The 27,212-nt window shown below is 36.6% G+C and overlaps 1 protein-coding gene across 1 annotated transcript; it reads left to right on the top strand.

Annotated features, from left to right (window-relative positions):
* Positions 1-21,752: 21,752 nt before the first annotated feature.
* Positions 21,753-24,596, top strand: LOC127101680 (calcium-dependent protein kinase 24). Its single transcript, XM_051039148.1, has 8 exons — positions 21,753-22,566; positions 22,646-22,769; positions 22,860-23,003; positions 23,114-23,266; positions 23,348-23,463; positions 23,669-23,836; positions 23,923-24,150; positions 24,227-24,596. Exons 1-8 carry the CDS (start codon positions 22,018-22,020, stop codon positions 24,374-24,376), a joined length of 1,632 nt encoding a protein of 543 aa, XP_050895105.1. The 5' UTR covers positions 21,753-22,017; the 3' UTR covers positions 24,377-24,596.
* The last annotated feature ends 2,616 nt before the right edge of the window (positions 24,597-27,212 follow it).

Genomic DNA, 27,212 nt, shown 5'->3' with positions numbered 1-27,212 from the left:
CAAAACCGTTAGAGAAATACGAAGTTTCTTAGGTCACGCCAGTTTTTACAATGTTTCATCACGGATTTCTCTAATATAACTAAACCCTTAACTGGTATGTTGATGAAAGACATTAAATTCATCTTCGATGGCAAATGCTTAGAAGCATTTCAACTACTCAAAGAAGCTTTGATCTCTGCACCCGTTATACAACCTCCAAATTACAATGAACCCTTTGAAATAATGTGTGATGCAAGTGATTTCATCGTCGATGATGTCTTGGGACAACGAAAAGATAAGAATTTTCACGTCATTTATTATACGAGTAGAACCTTGGATGAGCCACAAATGAATTATGCCACCACAGAAAAGGAACTCTTTGATGTAGTGTTTGCATTATATAAATTTCACTCTTACCTAGTGGGAGCTAAAATAACTGTCTATACTGACCACACCGCTATTGGGTACTTATTAAGTAAAAAGGATGTTAATCAAAGACTGTTAAGATGGATTCTACTACTATAAGAGTTTAATTTAGAAATCAAAGATAAGAAAGGGACTGAGAACATTGTAGCAGATCACCTCTCTAGACTCGATAATGTAAAAGTTGACCAAGTGCCCATCAATGAGAACTTCCCATATGGTCGACTTATCGCCCATTTAGAAAATAACACATTTGAATGCTCTAAAAAACATGATCCTTGCGAAACAGGAAACTCCAAAATTATAAATGAAGAAATTGTGGAAGGCACATATGCTCACTCCAAAATCCCTTGGTATGTTGACTTTGTCAACTACCTATCTGCCAAAGCAATTCCATCTGAATTAACTTACCAACAAAAGAAAAAGTTTTTCCATGACCTAAAACAATATTATTGGGATGATCCCATACTATTCAAGAGAGGCGTCGATGGTATTTTCCATCGATGTGTACCTGAAGAAGAGATAGATAATATTATAACCCATTGCCACACTGCACCACATGGAGGGCACGCAAGCACGTCCAAGACCTGTGCAAAGATCATACAATTTGGCCTCTATTGGTCTAGCCTATGGAAGGATGTCTACACCACAGTTATCAAATGTTACCTGTGCCAACGCACTGGAAACATTTCTAGACGTGACGAGATTCCATTGAAAAACATCTTAAAAGTGGAAATTTTCGACGTATATGGTATTGATTTTATGGGCCCTTTCCCATCCTCATCCGAAAACAAATTTATACTCGTTGCAGTTGACTATGTGTCGAAATGGATCAAGGCTATAACTTCTCCTACAAATGACGCACGAGTCATGATTAAACTTTTCAAGAACATTACTTCCCTAGATTCAGTGTGCCTATACTCGTCATTACTGACGGTGGATCTTATTTCATTTCAAAAATCTTGGAAAAACTGTTGCTTAAATATGGAGTCCGACACCGAATAGCAACGCCTTACCACCCACAAACAAGTAGTCAAGTTAAAATTTCCAATAAGGAAATCAAGAAAATATTAGAGAAGACTATTACAACATCCAGGAAAGATTGGTCTTCTAAACTTCAAGAGGCTCTATGGACCTATAAAACAGCTTACAAAAATCCCATAGTAACCACCCCATTTAAGTTAGTATATGGTAAATCCTGCCATCTTCCGGTTGCGCTGGGGCATAAAGCTTATTGGGCCATTAAGGGCCTAAACATGGACTAGGTTGTCGTAGGTGAAAAGAGAATATTAGATATTCAGGAATTATAAGAATTAATATTAGACGCCTATGAGAATGCCCAAATCTATAAGGACCGAACTAAAAAGTGGCATGACAAACGTATAGCAAGGAGGGAATTCAAAGATGGTGAATTAGTTCTCCTTTTCAACTCTAGATCAAAACTTTTTCTAGGAAAACCCTATTCCAGATGGTACGAACCTTTTGAGGTTATCAAAGTTTTCCAAAATGGAGTCGTTGAGATAATAGGTAAATCTAATGAGGCATTCATTATGAATGGGCAGAGACTTAAACACTATCATTGTGTCAAAAACAGAGATTACTATACTTGTTTACAGCAAAAAGAGTTACCCGCTCTTTCACAAAATTAGAAATTTCATAATTATGTCGAGCTACCGACATTAAATGAAGCGTTGCGTGGGAGGCAACCCACGGTTTTTAAATCTTATTTTTCCCCGATATAATGAGCGGCATATTTTTTTTATCAGTACTAACTTGACTCATGTCTCCTTTCAGGCTACATTCTTACCAGGCTAATTTTCCTACTAACTTTAGAGATGCAGAATATCGATAATATGGAGATAACTTTCAGAAACGAGGCCCAAAGGCAGTGTTATGAGGTTCTGTTTCAGAGAGAAATGGAACTAACTAAGTACCTTGATGGCCCGACTATGTAAACCCTAGGTATTAGAGAGAGTGTATGTTTTATGCTTAACTAAATTCGTTGGGACAATTTTGCTGTAACGAGTAGATTTTGTACCTACCACAAACTAACCCTTGAGTTTTTGAGTTCCTTCTTCTATGATCCAAATCATGGGATGAGGTTTAATAAAGGCTTAACCACCTTTAGGTTATTTGGGTATACCTATCGCTTTAACCACCGTGAGATGGATGGCCTTTTAGGATTCCCTAGTGGCCCTGACGTTTTTACTAAAGCACAAGAAGATAGGCTTATGGACAATGAACTTGATTACTTTTGGGGTAGCATTTATGGGAGCTCATACCCTGATCCCTACTCCATGGGCTCCAACAGTATCCATAACCCAACTATCAGATATTTTCACATGATCCTAGCCTATACCCTTTTCGGGGAAAAGAGAGCATTACCTCTGTGTCCAGAGACGAGCTATTTATCATACTTTTTGTTTTTCAATTTAGGCCAATTAATGCTGCCACTTTTATGCTAGCTAACCTAGATAGAATTGCACATGCTACCCATAGACCTATCCTGATAGGGAGGCCTTGTTACAAGGATTGATGTGGTTATCGGTCTTAAAACCCCACTTTCCCATTTGACCCCTCTAGGAGGTATTTGACCAATGAACATAGTATTCTGCTTCAACCATAGGCTTATAAGAAACCTAGGACCTAATATGTATGAATTTCTGATTAGAAATGAGGTGGTACACCATTTTACTTTGCTTAACCATGAGAGGACCAATGTGCACAACCGAGATAACTGGATATATGACTTAGGAGGTCAGAGCGAATCACCCACTCTACCTAAGACCCCTCCTGCCTATGAATACCATCCAACCCTTCTCTCTGATGCTCCTTCGCATGCCTTTGTTGCTCGTGTCATTCCTTCAGTCAATCATGCTAGTGCACTCGATGCCCTTAGGACAGACGTTGCTACTCTTAGAGATGATGTCGCCACCATTCACCTAGATTTCCACAGTTTTATGGATGTGACACATGAGCAGTTCGATCATATTTATCAGGAGATCTACTCTATCCGCAGATTCTTACATCCCACTGTCTGACGAAGTGGCTGATTTTTGTTTAAGTGTTACAACATTCCTACCTTCCGTTTGAACAGTGAGTACACTGCTCCTTTTAAGTGTGGGGGAGGATATTCTTTCACGTTTTTTCTAGTTTAGGATTTTTATGCTTTCTAATTTAGGAATCATTTTTAAAATTTTTGTCGAGTTGTCGACATAAAACATAGCGCTGCGTGGGAGACAACCCACAATTTCCAATTTTTCTTTCATGTTATGTTATGATATTTTCCCTTATGTTTTTTATGCATTTTAACTATTCATTAATCCATTAATTTTCAAAAAGAAAATTTTGCACCACTAACAATGACGTATGCCAAAAATAGTACAGAAGCCCAAAAGAGCAATTCCAAGCGCACTAGAGGACATGGAGGTCGCCACACCCATTATGGCGTTCACCACATACTCTAAAGCCAGAAAGCCCAAATTTATCAAGCGTGGCGTTCTCCACACACCTTATGCCGGTCGCCACAAACTCTAGAAACGAGAAAACCATATTTAAACTCAATTGTTGCCTTTTCCACTTTATCCTTTCAACTTCCAAACTATCCCATTCACTTCCTTTATTAACCCATTTCATCTAGCACATTCAATTCCTCCATATTCCTAAAAATCCCTTATTATTTATTCACTCTTTCACCTTCCACTCTCATTACTATTTAAACCAATACCTACCATCACCATTTCACCACTCCCACTCTTACATATTTTTCTCTTCACCATACCTCATCTACAAACTTTAACAATGACTCAAAGACGAAATGTTGATTTCAATGGAGTAATCTTTCGGGAAGGCAGAGACGGACAAAAGCAGCAAAAGCACTATGAAGTTCTACTGAACGGGGACATTGTTCCGACAGGTATGCGGATGACTCTTGCTTGCGTAGTCTAGGATTATATAACAGTGTATATTGGATGATGGATAGATTAAGTTTGACACATTTTTATGCATACAGAGATCCCGCTTATGTTAGTTTAACCTTAGAGTTTCTTAGCTCTTTAGAATACACTACACAAAGTTGGACTGCCAGCACAATAGGCACTGTTAAATTATGTATGTTCAATAAAGAATATGAGTTTAATCTTAAACAAATGACTGGCTTTCTATAGTTTCCTCATGGAGAGGGTGTTATTCGTGAAACACCCATAGATATTGATTGGCCACATGAAGTTGGTCCATTATGGGAATAACTAACCGGAAACCGGGCTGATAGTTTTGAGGGCAACAACACGACACAAATCCGTAACCTGACCATATGCTATTTTCTCCAAATGTTGGTGCGCACCATTTTTGGTCAGAAAAATAAAAGTAGAATTAATACTAAGGAGTTGTTTTACATATACTCTGTTTTTGAGCACACACGGGTTAATTCAACCCTGTTTTTGTTGGCCCACATGCAAGCGGTTCGCACCACTAATAAGGGGACCATTTCCATTTGAGTACTTATTACAACCATAGGTCGCGCCCTAGACCTACACAGGGAGCTTGCTACGCTTGATCATCTACCCATGCTCTCTATAAATATTGATATATGTTGCCATATGCGGTTAATTTAGAACATGAGGGATGGGAGGTATTCACTGATGATAGCCAACAGAGAGGTGCCTAGTATTATCTTACCTTGCCCAAACCGCACCGATGTGCGAGTGAGGGCAAATTGGATCTATAACCTGAATGTTGGTGTTGAAGTCAGACCGGAGTCCATGGACATTCATGAGAATGCCACTGCTAATGACGCTACCGATGATGAGTATGATCAGAGAGAGAAAGTCTCCCCTGTACACCAGTCTCCACTATATCACTCACCATATATTCTTGCTTCACCTACACACACCATACATTTTTCTAACCATTTTGTAGGTACTTCCACCGGAGCTACGCATGCCACACTTAATGATATACTCAATGAGATACGTGCCCGGAATGCCATAGACGTCGAGAGGGACAACTTGATATATGATATGCATGAACAACAAACAGGTATGATGCAACATATAGATTAAATTCAAACACAATAAGCAACAACGATGGAGAATATGGGTCAGATGCAAGCCTTTCAGACAAATATGACAAATGATGTGCAATTGAGGACAATGTTTGGTTTAAGTGTGAGAGAGGAACTTTATCGCATTCATCTTTACTGCTTTCTAGTTAGATTTTTTTTTGTATACTTCATGATGTTAGGATTTTATCTGTTTTTACTTCTATGTACTATTAGTAGAGTCATTGCATGTGATGTCGAGTCTTTATGCATGGTTTTCTGTTGCTTATTGATTCCCCCACTTTCTTGAGCCATACAATTTTTTTTGACTTAGAATAACAATGCATATTTTGAAAGTTTAAGGCTATAGAAATACTTAGGATATATAAACTTGGGAAAACTTTACAATATCGATATCGTTTTAACACCTTGAATCTCCCTAATATGAATATTAATTTGAGTATCTGTCATGTCGTAGCTTTAAACTTTCATCTTTTAATTTTCCTTAAGTAGTTTATTCAGCAGTCAGCACCATCCCAAACACACACTATGCAATAAGTCCATGCAAATAAGTGTATGATCTTAAGCTTAAAAGAGAAAAAGAAACACCAAATTAATAAGGATGTTCTTTCTAAGTTAGGTGACCCTTACCCGGTCATATAACCTAAGAGTACAAGCCTCTTTTGGTGATATTAATCAAGCCAAAGTGCAAAGAAAAAAAAAAAAATATATATATATATATATATATATATATATATATATATAATATATATATATATATATATATATATATATATATATATATATTATCTTGCTATGAGTGTGGAAGGATAACGGGCTTAATGTGATTGCATTGGAATGAAAAAAGATAGAGAAAGATGAGTAAATTAGGCTTAGATATGACAACATGATTCATATTGGTTTGTGTAGGAGGGAGACTTATGTCTGCACCATGCAGATTTGTGTTCCCACGATGTCCTTAGTGAAGAAGTTAGCACATATTGATGCAATTCTAATCGTAATTGAGTTTATAGCCTAGAATGAGTATCCAATTGCAACTATTTTCATGAGTCTTGGTTTCTACATGCTGCATAATTTTAAAAACTCTTTTCCATATGTGTGGCAATTGCTTGAGGACAAGCAAAGGTTTAAGTGTGAGAGAGTTTGATAACACCGAAGTACATAGTTTATTTTGACTCGGTTTGGACATATTTTAGTATCATTTGATGCATTTTATAGTGTTATGCTGGTAGTTTATGCATATTTCAGATACCTTACGAGTAAGAGTCGATTTATCAAGAAACCGGACAAAAACGGCGAAAAATGGGGAAAATACACTGATGGCCACCTACATGGCGTCCTCCATGACTATGCAGATGTGGAGCCCACCAGAGAGGAAAAAGGAATGAAAAAAACACAATCAAAGGCTCGTGGCGACTGCCATAAGCCTCATGGCGTTCTCCATGCATATCAAAAAGGCCAAAATCACAACTTTGCACTTGTGGTGACTGCCACAAGCTTCGCGGCAACCGCCATAAAGTTCGGCCCCTGAAAAATTACAACAGAAAGAATGAGTTTTTCCCTAGTCCTCCGTATTTTTATCCCACGAAGTTTACATGACCAGGACTCAGTTCAACACCTATTACACTATAAATTGTGAGCTTTTAGAAGACTTAGGAATCCAAGTTTGTACGCATAAGTTTTATTCTTAGTTTTAAGCAGAAAATACATTCGAAAGTGATAGAGCTCTCGCATTTTGGGACTATCATATCATAGATTTTAGGATTTTTTTTATTGTAAGCTTGGATCAAAGTAATCGTGTTGGCATTAGAAGTTATTCTCCATTCCGTTATGTGCACTCGAAGTTATTCCCGTATCAATTTCAGTTTTTTAGGTTCTATATATAATTGCTTTAATTTAATTCTATTTGTTTGAAGTTTATTTACTTGCAATGTTGTTGTTAATATCCATTACCATGAGTTAAATGTTTATGTTTAATATCATGTCCGGATAAAATGTTTATGTTTAATGTCATGTCCGGCTAAATTGTTTTAAGTCTGATATATGAGGACCTTCGTTCCAACGAAACTCGATAATAAGTTGGCGTAAACCTTTTTATAAATTAATTTTATGGTTTTGATTTTTAATTTTAAGTCTGAAAAAGTTTTGCACGAGAATGAAAGAATTAAGGTTTTGAGTCAATATCATGAGAGTGTGATGCTTGAACTAGATAGTAAAAATTGGACATTAATCCTAAACACAATGAGAGGGCTTTAAGATTAATTATAACTTATTGGTTTTCAAAAAAGTATTTCCTGATTCATGTGGGTTAGTGAGAGAAAACATATCGTCTAGAAATATAGCTAGAGTCAACAACACGAGAGTGTAAGATAAAGGTTTTTAAATTAATATTTTTTTACTGAAAATTGATTTAATACATTATCCCATGCCAATAAATTATTGAGTCCCTGAAGTACACCGGGATCCATATTCCGGTCTCTCCTTTCTGATATATTTTCTAAACTTTATTATAATTTTAGTTTTAATTTCCCCTAAATCAAATTTTCATAAGCCTTAGATTTATATAGCACCAATAGATAGCTATAAGTTTGATTTTTGGTCCCTGTGGAATCAATATCTTTTAAAAATACGCGATACAACCGTGCACTTGCAATTAGATATTTCGATAGACTCACTAAGTCGCGATCAATCATAGGAATGGATTCAGTATTATCCTAGTGCAACTAAAATGTATCAAGACTTAAAGAATTTTTTTTGGTGGCCATGAATGAGGAACGAGATTGTTGAGTTCACGTAAGCTTGTATGGCTTGCCAAAAGTAAAAGATTGAACTTCAGAAGCTGCTGGTTCTGATGCAGCTGTTGTCTATCCTTGAGTGGAAGTGGAACAACATTTTAATGGACTTTGTGTCTGGTTTGCCATGGCAAATGAATAGTTGTGGTACCATTTGGGTTATTATGGATAGGTTTACTAAATTGACGCACTTCATCCTGATTCGACTTAACTATCCATTAGAGAGGCTAACAAAGTTATATATTGTGAAGATTGTCAGTATGCATGGGATTCCATCCAATATTGTATCTGACATGGATATGGGCTTTACGTCGAGGTTCTGGGAGAGTTTGCAGAAAGCTTTAGGTATGAAGCTACGTTTAAGTTCTGCTTATCACCCGCAGACAGATGGGAAGACAAAAAGGACTATCCAATCCCTAGAAGACTTGTTAAGGGTTTGTGTCCTAGAACGAGGAGCTTGGGGAGGACCAACTGGTGGAAACGTGACTTGGGAGCTTGAGAGCCAGATGAGGAAGTCATATCCGATCTGCTTACTTAAGGTAATTTTTTAGGGGGGAAATTCTTTAAGTGGGGGAGAGTTGTAACACCATGGTTTTTGAGTTATTATTTTAATTGATTTAATTGTATTTTAGTTTAATTATCATGTGCAATGATTGAATTAATTGGGGTGATGTGTGTGTGTGTGTGTGTGTGTGTATCCTCGAGATAAGAGTGTAGGAGTAATTAGGGATTGCTAGAAAGTGGGCTAAAATTATTAGAAATTATTTTAGTAACTAAAATAATAATATTTTATTTTAATTAAATTAATTAAATATAAAATATAGAGTTTTATGTTGAATTGAGAATTATAAAAAATAGAGGGGAGGAAGGAGTGAGAATGTTAATAAGTGAGAAGTGAGTTTATAATTTTAACTAGATTACCCTAATTATATAAGTTAGAAAATAACCTAGGTTTAGGGGAGGATTCTAAACAGTACGTGAAAACGAAATTTGAGAGGAAGAGACTAGAAGACAAAGAGGAGAGGAAATGCTTAGAGTTTGAGGAAGAAGACTCATCAAACCATAATTTTTGCATGGCTAGGATAACCATGTAAGGGGGAAAACTATCTCAATAATGGATTTATGCATGAGGGGTAGAATTGAGGAGTCCTTAACCTCCAATTGGGCTCTGGGATTTTAATAAAATTTTGTTATTGATGATTGATTTGTTGTTTATGATGAGTTATCATATGATCACCATTGTTGCTATTTTGAAGGTTTTGGGAATAACATAATTTTATGAAAACCATGAACTAAATGTGTTGATTTGATGAAATTAGGTATTGTTGATGAACATATAATATGTGGGTAATGTTTTTGGAGGTCTGAATTAGAATTTGGAGTTCTGCCTTGAACTCCATTGAAGAAGATGAAATTATGCAAACCTCATGGCGCTGACGGACGTCACGATCGTGACGGGTAACCCGTCACACCGCCCAGGCTTGTCTTTCAAGCTGGTCGTCACATGAGTGGCGTTCTGAAGTTTCGAGGTCGGTGGCAGGCATCACTTCTGTGATGTGTAACCCGTCACAAGTATGCAGTGGACGCAATTACTTGTTTATATGATATTAAGTTGTAGATTTCGATTTTTTGACTTTTGTGAATGTTTTGGATACTGTTATGCTCAGTTAGATCTGTTTAAATAATGTTGGGTATGACTTAACGATTAAACATGATATTTAATCAAATTTGTGAATTATTTGATGAATGATGGATATGTGCATACATGATGTTGATATTGTGTTAATTATTGTGAATTTTGATGATGCTATACTGCTGAATGAGCATAAGTTATGTTGTTGAATTGTGAGTATGTTGTTGTGGGATGATATTTTGGAAGGGGAACTATTATCGTTGGGTCAATGTATGTTTTTTTGCCGGGAGGGGACTTTAAACATTATGTTGTTGTTGCATTGACATGTTGTGGCATGCATTCATTATGTCATTGTTGTTGATGGAATAGGCAAGTTATAATCCGAGTAGGCTGGATTAGTGACTTGTTACGAATCCGAGCAAGGTGGATTCGAGGTTCGAGCAGGGTGAACCCGGTTCCATAGTGAACTAATTAATGATGATATGGAACCACATGTATATGAGTCTGGTTGGAGTTACGAGTCTCATTGCATAATTTAAATGATGTATATGTTATTGCTTGACGTGTGTGGATGGATTGGGTGTTAGAATGATGTTGAATGATTGTTGTTATATGAGTAAATGTTTGAATTCTACCTTACAGTTTATATCGTTAAATTATTGATGTAAATTCTCACCCCCTTTACTTTGATGTTCTCCACCATGGAAATCTTGCAGATACACAAGACTAGAGTTGCTATTGTGAGTAGGAAATAGCTTGTGGAGTTATTTTCATTAGTTACCACTTTTATTTTAGTCGTTATGCTCTGATTCTATAACATTGGTGGCGAACGATGCTTTGATGTCAACTTACTTGTCTCGTCGAAGTTTAATAACTATTATGTTGTGTTTTTTTGAAGTTGTTGAGAGTGGGATATTGAAATAATTTTGTGAAAAACTAAGTCTTTATAAGACCCAATTTAAAGTCGATATGTTTTATTACCGTGTTTAATATGATTCTGCTACGATGGTACCCTAAGTGAAGGTCAGCATATGATGACATGTGTTGTATGTTGTTTACTTTTTCATTACGTGTTTTAAAAAATGTTTATGCTTTGTTGAATGGTTGTCATCGGTGACACCTTAAATTGTCGAGTAATCCTTTATTTATAAGTTTCGGAGTTTAGGGTGTTACATTGGGTACGACCAAGGGAGGCCAAGTACACGCCCAAGAATGTTACCTAAACAAGTTGGAAGTAGCGAGTGAGCTCGTCATGCTAACCCAATCGAAGATTGGAAAGAGGTCCAGATAGGACCCCTGCCTCACCAAGTCCCTAAGCTAGGCACCTTGTTGTCCGAACCTAAAGAGGAAGATTTGATCGTCCTACTCAAGAGGAATGTCAACCTATTTGTTTGGGCGCCCTCAAATATGCATAACATAGATACAAGACTATTGTGCCATCACCGCACCATAGAGAAAACATAAGGTTGGCGAGGAAAAGAGAACATCTATCGATGAAGAAGTTCAGAAGCTGAAAAACGAAGATTTTATAACAGATATTAAATACCATTTGTGGCTGGCTAATATGGTTTTGCTAAGGAAGTCATCAAACAAGTGGAGTACGTGTGTTGACTTCACGGACCTCAATGTGACATGTCCCAAAGATCTATATCCCATACCTAACATAAATCGCATGATTGACAAATCTTCTAGCTACTAAATATTGAGTTTCATGGATTCCTATTCGGGGTACAATAAGATTAAAATGGATCATATAGAAGATCCTAAAACGACGTTCATGTCTAATCATGCTAATTATTACTATAACATCATGCCTTTTGGGCTCAACAACACTGACACCACCCACCAACAACTCATGGACTCGGTGTTCTCAAAATAGATAGGACAAAACTTAGAGGTTTACATTGATGACATGATCGTGAAGACATTAGAACGAGGTAGCAATGAAACATACTTATAAGATATCCTGGGATCAGTCACTAATTACAACATGCGCCTTAATCCAGCCAAGTGCTCATTCGACGTATATGAGGGAAAGTTCTTGAGTTTCGTGCTCACCAAGCGGGGCATATAGGTGAATCCAAATAAGTGCCAAGCCATTATAGACATTAGAATCCCCTCCAATGTCAAAGATGTTCAACAACTAACCGGGCACTTAGCCGCCCTCTCTCGTTTTATTTCCTATGCAGGTGACACGACTTTCCACTTCTTTGTCAATTTGAAGAAAAATCAGAGGTTTGAATGGACTGACAAATGTCAGCAGACGTTCTCAAAGATCAAGGCCTTCCCAGCATCACTGGCTATTATGACACGCCTAATATCAGGTTTTGTGTTATATCTCTATTTGTCTGTTACTATATAGGTATTAAGCTAAGTAATCATTTAAGAAATAGATAAGTTATAGTGTCATGTCTTTTTCATAAGCAAAGTGTTCAGGGGAATTGATGTCCTCTATCAGAAGATAGAAAGGCTCGTGTTGGTAGTAGTGGTGATCGCAATAAAGGTTAGGTTTTATTTCTAAGGACATCGTATATTGGTAAAAAAAATACTATCCCATACGTCAAGTCCTTAAGAAGTCAGACCTAGCTGGAAGAATGGTATCTTGGGAAGTCGAACTATCTGAATACGACGTCCACTACATTCCTAGAGGCAACATCAAATAACAAATCTTAGCATATTTTCTCGTTGAGTTCGGCACACCCATCGATGAGGAGGTTTCCCCCGTCTGGATCCTCTCAATAAAAGGAGTCTCTAACGTCAAAGAGAGTGGTGTTAGAATTTTGCTATAAGGACCAGATGACTTATTGATCGAGTAGTCATTTATGTTTTCATTTAAGGCAAGTAACAATTGGGCCAAATAAAAATCCTTCATCACCGACATGACCCTCACCTTAGATGTAGGTGCGTCGACCCTGCAAGCCAAGAAAGAATATCAGTTTGTGGCGAGATAAGTTTTTGGTGAGTACCAGGCGAATGTGCCTTAACTCATTAAATACTTAAAGAAGGTATGTGACTTGTCCAAGTGCTTCAAAAGGTTTAAAATAGAGCATGTACCCAAGGAGTAGAACTTCAGAGCATACATGTTGTCCAAATTGGCTAGCTTGAAGAAAGTAGGTTTCAGCCACACTATAATATAGGAAACACTCGCCATCCCTAGCATAAAAGTAAGAGAGACGAATGTCATCGATGTCCCCTTAACTGGAGGCTAAATGACACCAATAATCCACTATCTGCAACCAAGAGAATTACCATAAGACGAGTTAGAAGCCACATAAGTCCAAAAACTTACAGAGAAGTGCGTTCTCATGTCAGGAAAGCTTTACAAAAGGGGAAGGGTCATTTCCATGTTGAGATGTTTAAGGGAACGTGATACCACCCTATTTTTAGTTGAGGTTCATCAAGAGGCTTGTGGCAGCCATATTGGTCGGCGTGATCTGGCCCACAAGCTGTTAAGAGCAGGTTATTAATGGCCTTAATGAAGTACATCATAGTTTTTCTCAATAAGTGTGACGAATGCCAGAGGCATGACAATCTACACCATGCGCCAACTGAGTTTCTCCATTATGTATCAGGACCTTGACATTTTTATTAGTTGGGCATGGATATTTTAAGGCTCTTTCCCATAGCTCCCGGCCAGCTAAAGTTCTTGGTTATTGTAGTTGACTGCTTCACGAAACAGATAGAGACATAGCTTGTGTCTAAGATAACAACAGAGAGATTCTTTCGCTTTTATTTTTACAAGATCATGAGAAGGTTCAATCTACTAGGAATCATTGTCTCGGATAATGGAAATCAGTTCGCAAGCACCGTTGTAATTGATTTTTGCAAAGAGATGGGGTATAAACTAAATTCATATTTTTCGTTGACTCACTAGAAAATAGAAAATCAGAGTCTTCCAACAAGGTAATATTGAAAGGGATCAAGAAGAAGTTGGATGAGGCCAAAGGTTTGTAGGCCGATAAATTGCACGAAGTATTGTGGTCATACCACACTACCCCTCATTCCACCACTAGAGAAATGCATTTTACATTAGTATATAGGTCAGATGCCATGGTACAAGTCGAAATCGACACGCCAACATGGCTACACTCCCACTTTAACAAAGAGGAAAATGAGGAAATGCTTATATGTGACGCCAACCTAGTGGACGAAGCGAGAGATATCACCCACATTCGAGAGTTTTACGTTAAACAGATAGAAGCAAGGATATATAACTCCAAGGTAATTCTAAGAGAGATAGATGAAGGAGATTTAGTACTACGACAAGTCGTAGTGTTTGTCCAACAGGGAAAGCTACAACCTATTGGGAGGAGTCATGTCGTATATATCATAAGTTGCCTAGTGGGTCCTACAAGCTCAAGGAATTTGAGGGACGGGTCATCCCTAGAATATGCAACTCAGTCAGTCTGAGATATTATTATAGCTAAGTGGTAGAGGGTGAATCACCTATTTATAAAAATTCTTGTAACAAATTATGGCATTTGCAACAAGTTATAATGGTTTTACTACTAAATCATATTGTTGAGCTTCCACGTGAAGATCCTTGCCACCCTATTGGAAAATTATATTTTTGGACTTTCACTGGAAGATCCTTTCCGTCTTACGGGGTAATTATATTGCTGGACTTCCACATGGAGACTCTTTGTCGCCATACCAGGTAATCATATTACTCGACTTCCATTGGAAGATCTGTGTCATCCCATGAGGTGATTATGTTGTTGGACTTACCCGAGAAGATTGTTTCCTCCCTACGGGGCAACCATATTGTTGGACTTTCACATAAAGATCTTTGTCGTCCTACGGGGTATTAAAATTGTTGGACTTCCATATGAAGATTTTTTCCAACCACGAGGTGATTAAAAATGGTGAACCTTCATTGAGGGATCCTTGCCTCCGTACAAGGCAAATAAATTTTTGGATCGTCGTAGAAGAATCTTTGACGCCTTAATAGGCCGCTCATACTACATACACTACGCCAAATAAGGAAAAAGAGGGCGCTTTTTTTGGCCTATAACAGCGCTTTAAAGCGTCCTCTAATCTGGCGCTGGCATAGGTAAAGACAACGCTTTTTTTCCTGGTGAAAGCGCTGTCTAAAGTGGCTCTTTAAGCCCTTTAAGGGCCACTTTAGAGGGCGCTTTTTAAAGAAATCGCCCTCTAAAGTGGAAACATTTAAGGGTTTAGAGAGCGCTTTTACTGGAAAGCACCCTCTAAAGTGGAAACTTTTAAGGGTTTAGAGGGCGCTTTTACTGGAAAGCGCCATCTAAAGTGGAAATTTAAAGGGTTTAGAGGGCGCTTATTTTGGGAAGCGCCCTATAAAGTGGGTGGTTATTTAAAAAAAAAAATTTAAAAGCGCTATATTTTTTTATTTATTTTAGACAACCTGTATATTGAAGCAGTACACCCAAAACTGTATAATTTGAAGCCCTTTTTCACACATTGCATTCAACAAGCCTTATATACAACAATCCATACATATACAACAATCCATACATATACAACAATCCACTGATATATAATCGTTTAACTTCTAAAGATTCTAAATATACAACCAATTCATAACTTAAAAAGAAATAAAACTAAGTAGCAAAAGCATCTCTGAGATGTATGTTTTTTTTGCTAGCAGCAGTCTTCTTAGCAACAACCTCTTTTTGTTCAATATCAATAGCATGAACCTAAAATATCATAAAATTAGTTAGGTGAAGTATAAGATCAAGAATTAACATTTTCTATGCATAAATATCATATAATTGTGTTTATACCTTCTTTTTTTATGCAACTGACTCGATTTGCTGCGTAATCCCCTTATATTTTTGGTCCCTTATCTTTTGAAGATAGAATTGATATTTGTTTAGATGGACATGTTCCATTGTCGTAGAGGGATACTTTCAAATATCCAGCATCATCATCTACGCGAATGAGGCTTGACGACAATGGAACATCTCCATCTAAACAAATATCAATTGATACTTTCAAGTATCCCTTGCCCCTTGCACGAATGATTGACTTCATAATAGCCATTTTACCTGTAATAAAGAAAACAATTAAAATCAGATGACAAATATAAAAACAATTAAAATCATAAAAGTCATTTTACCTGTAATAAAGAAAACAATTAAAATCATTTGACCTGTACCTTTTTCACTAAGTTCTCTTTCTTTTCTTGGTTGGAATATGTTCTACATGTCTCTTAACAACACGGACGGTTGGATTGATCCAAATACCCTCATTATGATCATTTCTAATATATGAATCATTTGATATAATATTCTCATCTTGATCATTTCTGGTAAACGATTCAATCTCAACATCAATATCACCTTGATCTCCAGTGTTTTCATCAATTACTTTGTTGGAAAAAAGAACTATAGACCATTTCGTACTTTTCGGATCATTGACATAGAACACTTGTCTAGCTTGAGAGGCTAGAATAAAAGACTCATCTTTGTATCCCACCCTATTAAGATCCACTTGCAAAAATCCTGACTTATCCATTCGAATGTCGTTATTATTTTTAACCCACTTGCAACCAAATATAGGAATCTGAAACTTCTCATAATCAAACACCCAAATGCGCTCGATAACACCAAAATACGACAGATTTGCAAATTTGGGGTTTAAGTCCTTCACACTTGATATGTGCATTGCTTCAGCTACCACGGTGACACCACTATTCTGCATAGTACTTTTATCATCTTGTTCTTTGGTATAAAATGTGTATCCATTAATCGCGTATGCGCTATAAGAAAAAACATGGAAACTTGGACCATATGCTAAGCATCTCAACCTTTCTGTTATTGAAGCGGGATCTGAATAATACTTTGAATAAATATGATCCTTAAACCAAGGTATAAAACATCGATTGTGCTCTCGTACTATCCAATTTTCATTTCTATTGGGATTTAAACCTCGGAGAACATCCTTGTGAATTTCAACATACGGCTCAACCTCATTCTCATTGTGCAGAACATACAAATGCACTTGATCCCGTTCGACCCTTGATACTGCCACGATTTTATTTCCAATTAGATTTTTTCCTTCTTTCTTTTCGACAAGCTGAGACTTGGGGAGTCCGATTGACTGAACATTAGACAAATATTCAGTACAAAACTCAATCGCTTCTTCAACAATGTATCTTTCAACCATACAACCTTCTGGTCGACTTCGGTTCTTCACGTACCCTTTTAATATTTTCATATAACGTTCAATAGGGTACATCCATCTCATATAAGCTGGTCCACACAATTGTGTCTCTTTCACAAGATGAACAACTAGATGTACCATTATGTCAAAAAATGATGGAGGAAAAAACATTTCAAGCTCACACAAAGTAATAACGATTTCTTTTTGCAACATTGGTAAGATCGCAGGATTGATCACCTTACTGCAAATTGACTTGAAGAAAGAACACAACTTAGTTATAGAGCTTCTTACTTTTTCTGGAAGAATAGAACGTATACCTATTGGGAGAAAATGTTCCATTATAACATGGCAATCATGGGTCTTTAAACTCTTTAACTTGAGGTCTTTCATAGACACAAGTCTTCTAATATCTGAAGAGTACCCTCTGGAACTTTAACTTCACTTAGAAACTTACACAATGTTTTTTTCTCCTTTCTAGATAGAGTATAAGCAGCAGGCAGTAGATATGTTCGTTTTCATTTCTTCAAGGGTCCCAATTCAGTTCTTATTCCCATCGCTATCAAGTCCTTTCTTGCCTTAAGGTCATCCTTAGACTTTCCTTGTATATTGAGTAACGTGCCAATAACACTTTCAAATACATTTTTTTCAATATGCATAACATCAAGAAAATGTCTCACATACAAGGACTTCCAATACGGCAATTCAAAAAAAACTGACCTCTTCTTCCACCCACTTTTGACAAGTGTCTGGGCAAAAGGCTTGCCAAACTGAGTATCCAAATCTTTCACCTTTTCAAAAATTTGATCACCCGTCAATATAGGTGGAGCTCTGCCTTGTTCTGTCTCTCCATTGAACGCCTTTCTCCATCCACGGTAGTGATGATTTGAATTTAAGAATCTCCGATGACCGAGAAAGACATTCTTCTGACCAAACTCCAAGCGCTTCCAATCTGTTTTATCTTCACAAATAGGACACACACATTGACCTTTTATGCTATACCCTGATAGATTTCTGTATGCTGGAAAATCATTAATTGTGCCAAACAACATCGCCCTCAAGTTGAAACTTTCTTTCCTATATCCATCATAAACCTCCACACCGGTCTCCCACAAAATCTTTAAATCTTCGATTAAGGGCTTCAAGTACACGTCTATGTCATTCCCTGGTTGTTTAGGTCCAGAAATCAACATAGACAACATCATGTACTTACGCTTCATACATAGCCATGGAGGTAGGTTATAAATCATAATAATCACAGGCCATGTACTGTGTGAGATACTCTGGATACCGTGTGGGTTCATTCCATCAGTAGATAATGCCAAGCAAAGGTTTCTTGATTCTTCTCCAAATTCAGGATAATCATTATCAATTTTCAACCACTGTGGTGAATCTGCTGGATGTCGATACTTTCCATCTATAATTATTTCATCTGCATGTCAGGTCAAGTGTCTTGAATCGGTTTCACTACGAAACATGCGTCTAAATCTCGGAATAACAGGAAAATACCACAAGACTTTTGCTGGAGACAACTTGTTCTTATATCGCGAGACACCGCATTTAGGACACTCAATTAACGATGCATACTCATTTCGAAACAAAACGCAATCGTTTGGACATGCATGTATTTTATCATAGCTCATGCCAATAGAGCACAACATCTTTTTGGTCTCATATGTTCGATTGGGAAGAACATTATCCTCAGGAAGCATATCTTTCAAAAGGGCTAATAACTCTGTGAAACTTTTATCCAACCATCCATTGCCCGCCTTTAAGTTGTACAACTTTAATACCGCAGACAATCTTGTGAATTTAGTGCAACCATCATACAAAGGTTTCTCTGCATCACTTACCAACCTCTCAAACATTTCGGGACAATCCTTAAGATCTCCTTCAAGTGCTTCTGCAATCTCTTCAACTCGATCACAATCGTATGTATCTGCGCCACTATAGTTTGAGGCATAGGTCGTACTATCCCCCGGTTCAACATTCTCGTTACTTTTCTCACCATGCAAATTCCAACATGTATAACTTCGATCAATTCCATGCCTCATTAGATGCGATGTCAACTGAACTGCGTCAACCCGTTTCCCATAACAACAACCCAAGCAAGGACATATCATTCTACTGGGGTCTTCGGCATGCGCAACGGCAAACTTAACGAATTCTGATACCCCATTCTCGTACTCTCTCGACAATCGATTGGAAGACATCCATGTATTATCCATTACTAATTAGAATAAACAAAAATCAATTTCAGAAGAGAAACCAAAAATGGGATGAGACAAAACAATTTCGCTTTATTGAGTTAGTCTCTGTGCAGGGCATTCATGTCTCCATTTACTCTATCAAATAACATCCATACCTAAACTTCTTAAGTTACTAGCTACGCTATGTACGCTAAGTTACTAGAATCAAAGGTTTCTAGTGTCTCTATAATGCAACCATAACCGAACCCTAACAACAGTCTTTGAATGTGATTCATAGCGATATCAAATTCAGCAATTTAAAAACCAACCGTCAATTGCCTAATAAACCCAAACTATTTAAATGACTATGAATATTGAAACTTTACAGGTCGAAACAAACGTAGCATAGACAACAATAACATAAAACTGAAATGGGGCAAAGCTAAAACAAAGCAATAGTGCAAGTAATAATGTATGCTAGAATAAATACACTCATAAGCTGCATCGTGTACCTTTGATTGGTAGAAGGAGGAAACGTCGTAGATCTAACAGAGGTGGAAGGAGAACGCCTTAGAAGTAGCGAAAATCGTAGCAGTGAGAACCCTAACGTGAAAAAGAACGAAAATAACAGAGAGTGAAATAACAAAACGCGCAGTATGTTATAATTTTAATGTTTACTAAAGGGGATCTTAGAGGGCGCTTGTGGAAAAAAAACGCCCTCTAAAGGGGGCCTAAGAGGGCGCTTATGAAAGCGCTCTCTAAGGCTTTCCAGAAGCGCTTTATAAACTGGAAATGCACATGGACTTATAACAGCGCTTTATTAAAAGCGCCCTCTAAGGGTAACCTTAGAGGGCGCTTTCTGAAAAGCACCATGTATTGTTGTCCCTCTATCTCCTCCTTATTTTTTCGCTTCACCTTAGAGGGCGCTTTATTACAAAAGCGTCCTCTAAAGTGCGCTATCTATTGCTCCTTATTTTTTCGCTTCACTTTAGAGAGCGCTTTTGTAATAAAGCGCCCTCTAAGGTGCGCTGTCTATTCCAGTTTTTGGCGTAGTGATACAACGAAAAGGATACCATGAAGAGAATGGCGTGAACGTAGCCATTAAAGAAAATCCCTTAAAACGTGGAGTTACAAAATATCCCATTGACGATGAGAATACGAATAACGTACTAAAAATGGAACCGCGAGAAATGTTTGAGGTAATCACTCTTTGAGAGACTTAACAAAGTCTCGTGAGAGAGACTCAATAAAGTATATTCTAAGGGACTCAATAAAGACTCGTCTGAGAGACTCAATGATGTATCATCAGAGGGACTTAAATAAGTCTCGCTTAAGAGACTCAATAAAATATGGCCTGCGAGACTTAAAGATGTATCATCAGAGGGACTCAACAAAGTATCGCATAAGAGACTCAATAAAATATGGCCTGAGAATTTAACAAAGTCTTGCTTGAGGGATTTAACAAAGTCTCGCCTGAGGGACTCAACAAAGTCTCGTTTGAGGGACTCAACAAAGTCTCTTCTGAAGGACTTAACTAAACCTCGTCAGGAGGGTAACGACCCATCCTCATATGAGGGAAGGAATAAACGCCTCGACTAGGCTCCTCCAGAAGGTTCGAAGTTAAGGGGTTAAAACACTTCGGCCTCTAAGAGCCATCATACTTAAAGGGTTGTGTAGTGGTATAATTGAAGAAGATGTTGGGGCAAGGGCGAGAGACATACACTTTATCCTTTCCGAGTCTCCCTTTTACTAGTTTGTGCACCCCACACTTCGATTATCACTAGTCTGGGTAACAACCATTTGTTCCTACGAAGGTTGCTATATTCTAGGGTGACTTGGCTCACATGGTTCAAGACCATTTGAGCTATAAATACATCATTACCATGATACTGAAGGGACAATCAATTACACCAAAAAATACCCCTATACAACAACTTTTCGTCTCACGTGAGCTAACTCTTAATATCCTAACAATCTTAAAACTTCTGACAAACTTTATCCACATGAGTTGTCACGAATTTTATACTTGTATCCGGTACAAAATCAACAACTTTTATAATAAATTATAAATTTGCATGTAAAAAAAATAGTTTATACATTAAAAAAAATTACTCAAATAGTTTCTACCTAAGTGTGTAAAAAAAATCTAAGAAGCTACAAGAAAATATCACTTTAACTAAACAAGATGCATCAATAGGGCAACAAGTCTCATCATGTCTTTCCAAATTATCAAGCCCTCTTTTATTAGAAACAGTCTAAACAAACTAACTTACCTAACATGCATGAGAAATCTTCATGTATTCAAATTGATTAGCACATATTTGTTGTATAAAACAAGAACTAACCTCAATCCAAACCGGCAAATATGTGTAAAAAATATCATCATAAAATAAAATAGCAATATGAACGGACGAAAAAGTCCTAAGAAAATGGCGGGACCAACCATGAATCTGCAACGTTCCAGCGCAACACGGTAATTTCAACCAAATATAGCATTCAATTCACCCTTTCATTCTCATTCTCTCCATCTCCATTTTTTTTTAGATTAGATAGTTCCCATTCTCCTCTAAGTTCCTTCTTCTTCCCATGGAGATTGGGTAACTCACCAATACCATCATCAACATAATAATAATAATCATCGTCATTGTTAAACTGAAATTCACATTGCATTAATTGCATTGCATTGGATTATATACATACAAAAATCGATATATATATTTTTGTATATAATCCAATTCAATCCAATTCATACATTTTATTAATTCATCAATTTATTAATTCATAATCAAACTCTGAGTATCATCCATGGGGAGTTGCGTATCAACACAAGGCAAAAATGGCATCCGAAAGAGATCAAAAGATCACCACAACAACAACAACAACAACAAACACGTCAAAACCGCATTCGATCAAGACCACGAAGCTCCAACGCCGACGGCGCGTAGATCAAGCGTGACATCGCGTCCACTAAACGTCGTGACAAATCCAAGTGCGGGTAGCATATTCGATAAATACGAGCTGGGAAAAGAGCTTGGGAGAGGCGAATTCGGCGTGACAGTGCGTTGCGTGGACCTGCAGACGGGTGAGGCATTTGCGTGTAAGAAGATAGCGAAGACGAAGCTGAGAACGGAGATTGATATTCAGGATGTGAGGAGGGAGGTTCAGATTATGAAGCATTTGCCTCATCATCCGAATATTGTTGCGTTTCGTGAAGCTTATGAAGATAAAGATGCTGTTTATCTAGTTATGGAATTGTGCGAAGGTGGTGAACTTTTCGATAGGATTGTTGCTAAAGGTCATTATACAGAAAGAGCTGCTGCGAATGTAGCGAAAACCATTCTTGAAGTTTGCAAGGTAATGTACTAATAGTCAACCTTTTTTTGAGAATTTTTTATTCATTTGTTGAAGTTCTTTTGTTTTGTACATTTTGCAGGTGTGTCATGAGCATGGTGTGATACATAGGGACTTAAAGCCTGAAAATTTCTTATTTTCAGATGCAAGTGAGACAGCCTCACTTAAGGCAATTGATTTTGGACTTTCCACTTTTTATGTAACTGGTAAGTGATTTTCTGATTAGTAGTATTGTTGAAGTACAATTTTTGTTGTAAGACTAGAATAAAATATAATGAGTTCAATGTGTTTGACAGGCGATAGATTCAATGAAATTGTTGGAAGTCCTTATTACATGGCTCCGGAAGTTTTGAGACGAAACTATGGACAAGAGATCGATATATGGAGCACCGGCGTTATTCTTTATATTTTGCTTTGTGGTGTTCCACCCTTTTGGGCAGGTTGGTCCCTTTTGAGATTCTCTTGTGTATATGTGAAAGCGCGATTGCGAAGAAAAATCAAATGAAAAGTTCCGTTTTCGTAAAGTTGATGTGTTTGTTGTTGAGTGCAGAAACTGAAGAAGCCATAGCGCAGGCGATAATCCGGGGTAATGTAGATTTCACAAGAGATCCTTGGCCTAAAGTTTCTGAAGAAGCAAAATCCCTTGTTAAGCGTATGCTTGATCCAAATCCATACACTAGAATCACAGTTCAAGAAGCTCTTGGTATGTAGGGTGCTCCTCTATAATTTCATTGACATGATAACAAATCTGTGCTAATAATTAATTGTTTTCTTCTGAGCGAAGATCATTCTTGGATACAACATAGGGAGCATGGTAGAAATGTTTCTCTTGGAGACCATGTGAGAATGAGGATCAAGCAATTCTCCTTGATGAATAGATTCAAGAAGAAAGTCCTTAGAGTAAGTTTCACCCGGATCTCTTTTTCATATATCAGGGACATTGATTTAATCACGGCTAAATAGGGTTTTAAAAACTATTTGTCACAGTTAAATTGTGGTTAAGTATGACATTGATTTGTCTGTGACTGCCTCCAAAAACTTGAGATGGCCCTGGTCAGGATATATATTTTTTTGGACTTCTGAATTAATTTGGTTCTCTATTTAGGTGGTGGCTGATAATTTGCCGGATGATCAAATTGATGGACTTAGAAAACTGTTTGATATGATGGATAAGGACAATGATGGACTCTTAACATTTGAAGAGCTGAAAGATGGCTTTTCAATGATTGGACAAGTTATTCCTGATCCTGATATTCAGACCTTAATCGACGCTGTAAGTTCGTTATTATGAACAAATTATACAAACTTTCTATATACTATAATGAAAAAATGAACTTGGTTGTTAATTTATGACAACAGGCAGATTCGGATGGAAACGGCAACTTGAATTGCGAAGAGTTCATCACAATGAGTGTTCATTTGAGAAGGATAGGAAATGATGAGCATCTCTCAGAAGCATTCGATTTCTTTGACAAGAATAAGAGCGGATACGTTGAGTTTGACGAGTTAAAGGATGCCTTATCAGATGATGATTCGACCGACGACCAGGTGGTTAGAGACATTCTAAACGATGTTGATTTGGATAAGGTAAGATAAACATGTATCAAATGCTGTCTGTAATGTGTCTTGTTCAGTTCTTATAACTGTTTTTGTTTTGTTGAAGGATGGTCGAATAAGTTTTGAGGAGTTTAAGGCAATGATGACGACAGGAGGAGATTGGAAAATGGCTTCTCGACAGTATTCAAGAGCAATGCTAAATGCATTAAGCTTCAGAATGTTTAAAGACAAATCTGCTGGAGTAGTAATTAACTGAATATTTAACTGAATTCAAATTTCATGTGGGGGCCAAGTTCCAAATTCCGAGTTCATATGATATGATGCAGAGCACTGTATGCATTTATATATGTTGTAATATTTTGAGCAGTGTACAGTTTGAAGAGTGTAAATGGAAGAATAGGCCTCATTGGAAGAAAAAGAAATTGAGGATCTCTTGTCATATATAGTCATCTCTGTTAACATTAATTATTTAATAATTTTATTTCATTAATTGTAAATGTGAAAATTATTTTAATGATCGAGACGGGAGAGATTGAAAATTATATATGAAAGTTGTATTGACCATTCTTAAATAATCTTAAAAAGGGAAAAAAAATCTAATATGTTTTTCTAATGAGGTTCATATTAAGATTACAAATTCATATTTACGGACTAATATCTATAATACTCTTTTTCAAAAGGAGGGAATCAATATCAATCATTTTAAATTTGCAAATAAATTGATTGAATATTTATGTTGGTAAACAATTTGTTAACTCATATGTCAGCTGACACCTAGAAGGAATGTAGGTTGTAGTTATCAATTCACTGTCTAACTATTCTTGAATGAAATATTGATCAATCTCAATGTATTTTGTCATGTCATGCTAAACATGATTATGTGCGATATTCATGACTGATTTATTATTGCAAAACAATTTCACATGGGGTTTTCACATTAGACACATGTGTCATTCACAATGAATCACAAATTTCTTGTGTCATAGCTTTAAATTATGCTTTAACGTTTGATCCAGCAACAACACTTTGTTTTTTACTCCTCCGAACAACTAGGTTCCCACACAAAAGATATAATAACTTAAAATATATCTTTTATCACTCTCTGAACCTACATAGTCAACATCAATGTAAAATTTCATAGTTATATTTTCTCTTAATTTAAACAAAAGTCTTCTTCCCAAAGTGACTTTGAGATATTGCAGAACACGTCTACAGCTTGCAAGTGTCTTCCCCATGCATAAATTGATTGATTGTACTAACTGCATATGCCAAATCTGGCATAGTATGCCCCAAGTAAATCAACTTTCCTACTTATCTATGATAGAGACCCTTGTCAATTTTGACACTTTTCTCCTCAAAGTTTATCCTATATTTTGCTCAGTGAGAACACTTGTTGGTTTGCATATAAATTTCTCAAACTGCAAAAGACTAAACATGTATTTCTTTTGAGATAAAGATGTCTTGTTTTAAATAAGCTACCCCAATTTCCAACATATACTTTAGATTTGCCATGTCTAATATTACTCCAGAAACTTCAATCGTCTGAGTCAGAGGCAAGTACTTAAAATGATTACCTTATTGGTGGATCTCAAATATTTGATACTTGTGATTTTGATCTGAATGACTTACCCTTTGGTTTAAGAAAAAATAAAAGATCTCGTTCCTCCATGTATAGATATACTATTTCTCGATACGTCTCTTTTAAACATTTTTTCACATAATATCACAGTTTTATTGTAGTTATTAATTTTGTGAGAATGCCATCATTTGTTGAAGAAGCATTGAAATGTAGAAATTTGGCTCAAGTTATGAGTGAGGAAAGTAGTCATAAATGATTAAACTCCTCCAAAGGTTGTCTTTCTCGAGTCAATGGACACTAAGATTTGGAAAACAGACATAAATGATTGAACTCCTCCAAAGGTCACAACTAAAGATAACACTGAAACTTTGAAGTCTGAAAATAATTGGTCAAAGAAAGAAGACTGAGAAGACTTGGTAATTATCGTGTCCTTAATGTCATTTTACAATGGAGTTGAGAAAAATAGCTTCAGAATCATTAACACTTGCACCAATGTCAAAGAAGCTTTGAAAACTGTTGAAGTTGCTCATGAAGGCACGTCCAAAATTCGTATGTCAAGGCTTTAACTTCTCACTAAGACTTCCATAAAAGAGAAGATTATTAGACTATGTGAAAAACACATAGAATATAATGAGAAGAAAATTTCTTTTCTCACCCTTATGGTGTGGCTCACACCTTTGAAAACTCAAAAATGCCCTCAAAAATTTTTGGAGATGCATCTCCGAACGCATCTTAAATCTCCTTATCCTTTCTCAATCAAGTTGCCACCCCATTTTTATCAAAACTTGGTCTCGAGAGATAAGTTATGCTTTTATTTGTATTTTGGGATGCTTTAGTATTTTTTTCATACTTTGAGAATAATATTTGTAATATGATTGGATATTTTTTGAATTAACACATTACCTTGTTCTATGATATTCGTGTTTATTAATGTTTGAATCAAATAATGGCAATGTTGGTCGAATTAAAATAACTTTAGATTAAAAAAATACAAACTTAGGACAACGCTTTGGCCCAAAAAACATGCAGAGAAGATTTCGGAGACGCATCTTCGAATTTACCCTAGAAATATTCACAAATGCATCTTCAGGCCATTTTTTTTGCAAAAATGGGGTGATAGTTTGATTTACGAAGGAAGCTATATGGATGAATGTTATATTGATGAATGACATAGTATGGTGGACAACGATTAATCGAAGAGAAAGCTATATGGATGAATGTTACATTATTGATATGTAAAGTGTAATGGTAATGTGTCTAAGTTTTGCCAATTAGATTGCAGGGTTCTATGAAGAATGATTGTGAAGCATATTATAGTTCATAGATGTAATTTCCCTTTTTTCCTCTTACAGTAATTGAAGTAACAATCTGAAAAACCAAATCAAAAAAATCTCAAAATAGTAGTAAATCAAACTGTATACCATTGCAACTAGCAAGATACACTTCTTGTATGTGTACCAATTAATTTAAAGTGAATTCATTTCTAGATTAAAAAGTTAACACCTGGCTGAAA

This window comes from Lathyrus oleraceus, chromosome 7, assembly GCF_024323335.1.
Source record: "Lathyrus oleraceus cultivar Zhongwan6 chromosome 7, CAAS_Psat_ZW6_1.0, whole genome shotgun sequence".
NCBI lineage: Eukaryota > Viridiplantae > Streptophyta > Magnoliopsida > Fabales > Fabaceae > Lathyrus > Lathyrus oleraceus.
The sequence above is the reverse complement of the archived record's forward strand: the minus strand, read 5'-3'. Positions and strand labels throughout refer to the sequence as shown.

Excerpts from the sequence above, each read along its gene's own strand:
- LOC127101680 (XM_051039148.1), top strand. The coding sequence starts at position 22,018 with ATGGGGAGTTGCGTATCAACACAAGGCAAAAATGGCATCCGAAAGAGA. Across the intron at positions 22,567-22,645 it reads CCATTCTTGAAGTTTGCAAG|GTGTGTCATGAGCATGGTGT; the intron begins GTAATGTACTAA and ends TACATTTTGCAG. Across the intron at positions 23,004-23,113 it reads TGTTCCACCCTTTTGGGCAG|AAACTGAAGAAGCCATAGCG; the intron begins GTTGGTCCCTTT and ends TGTTGAGTGCAG.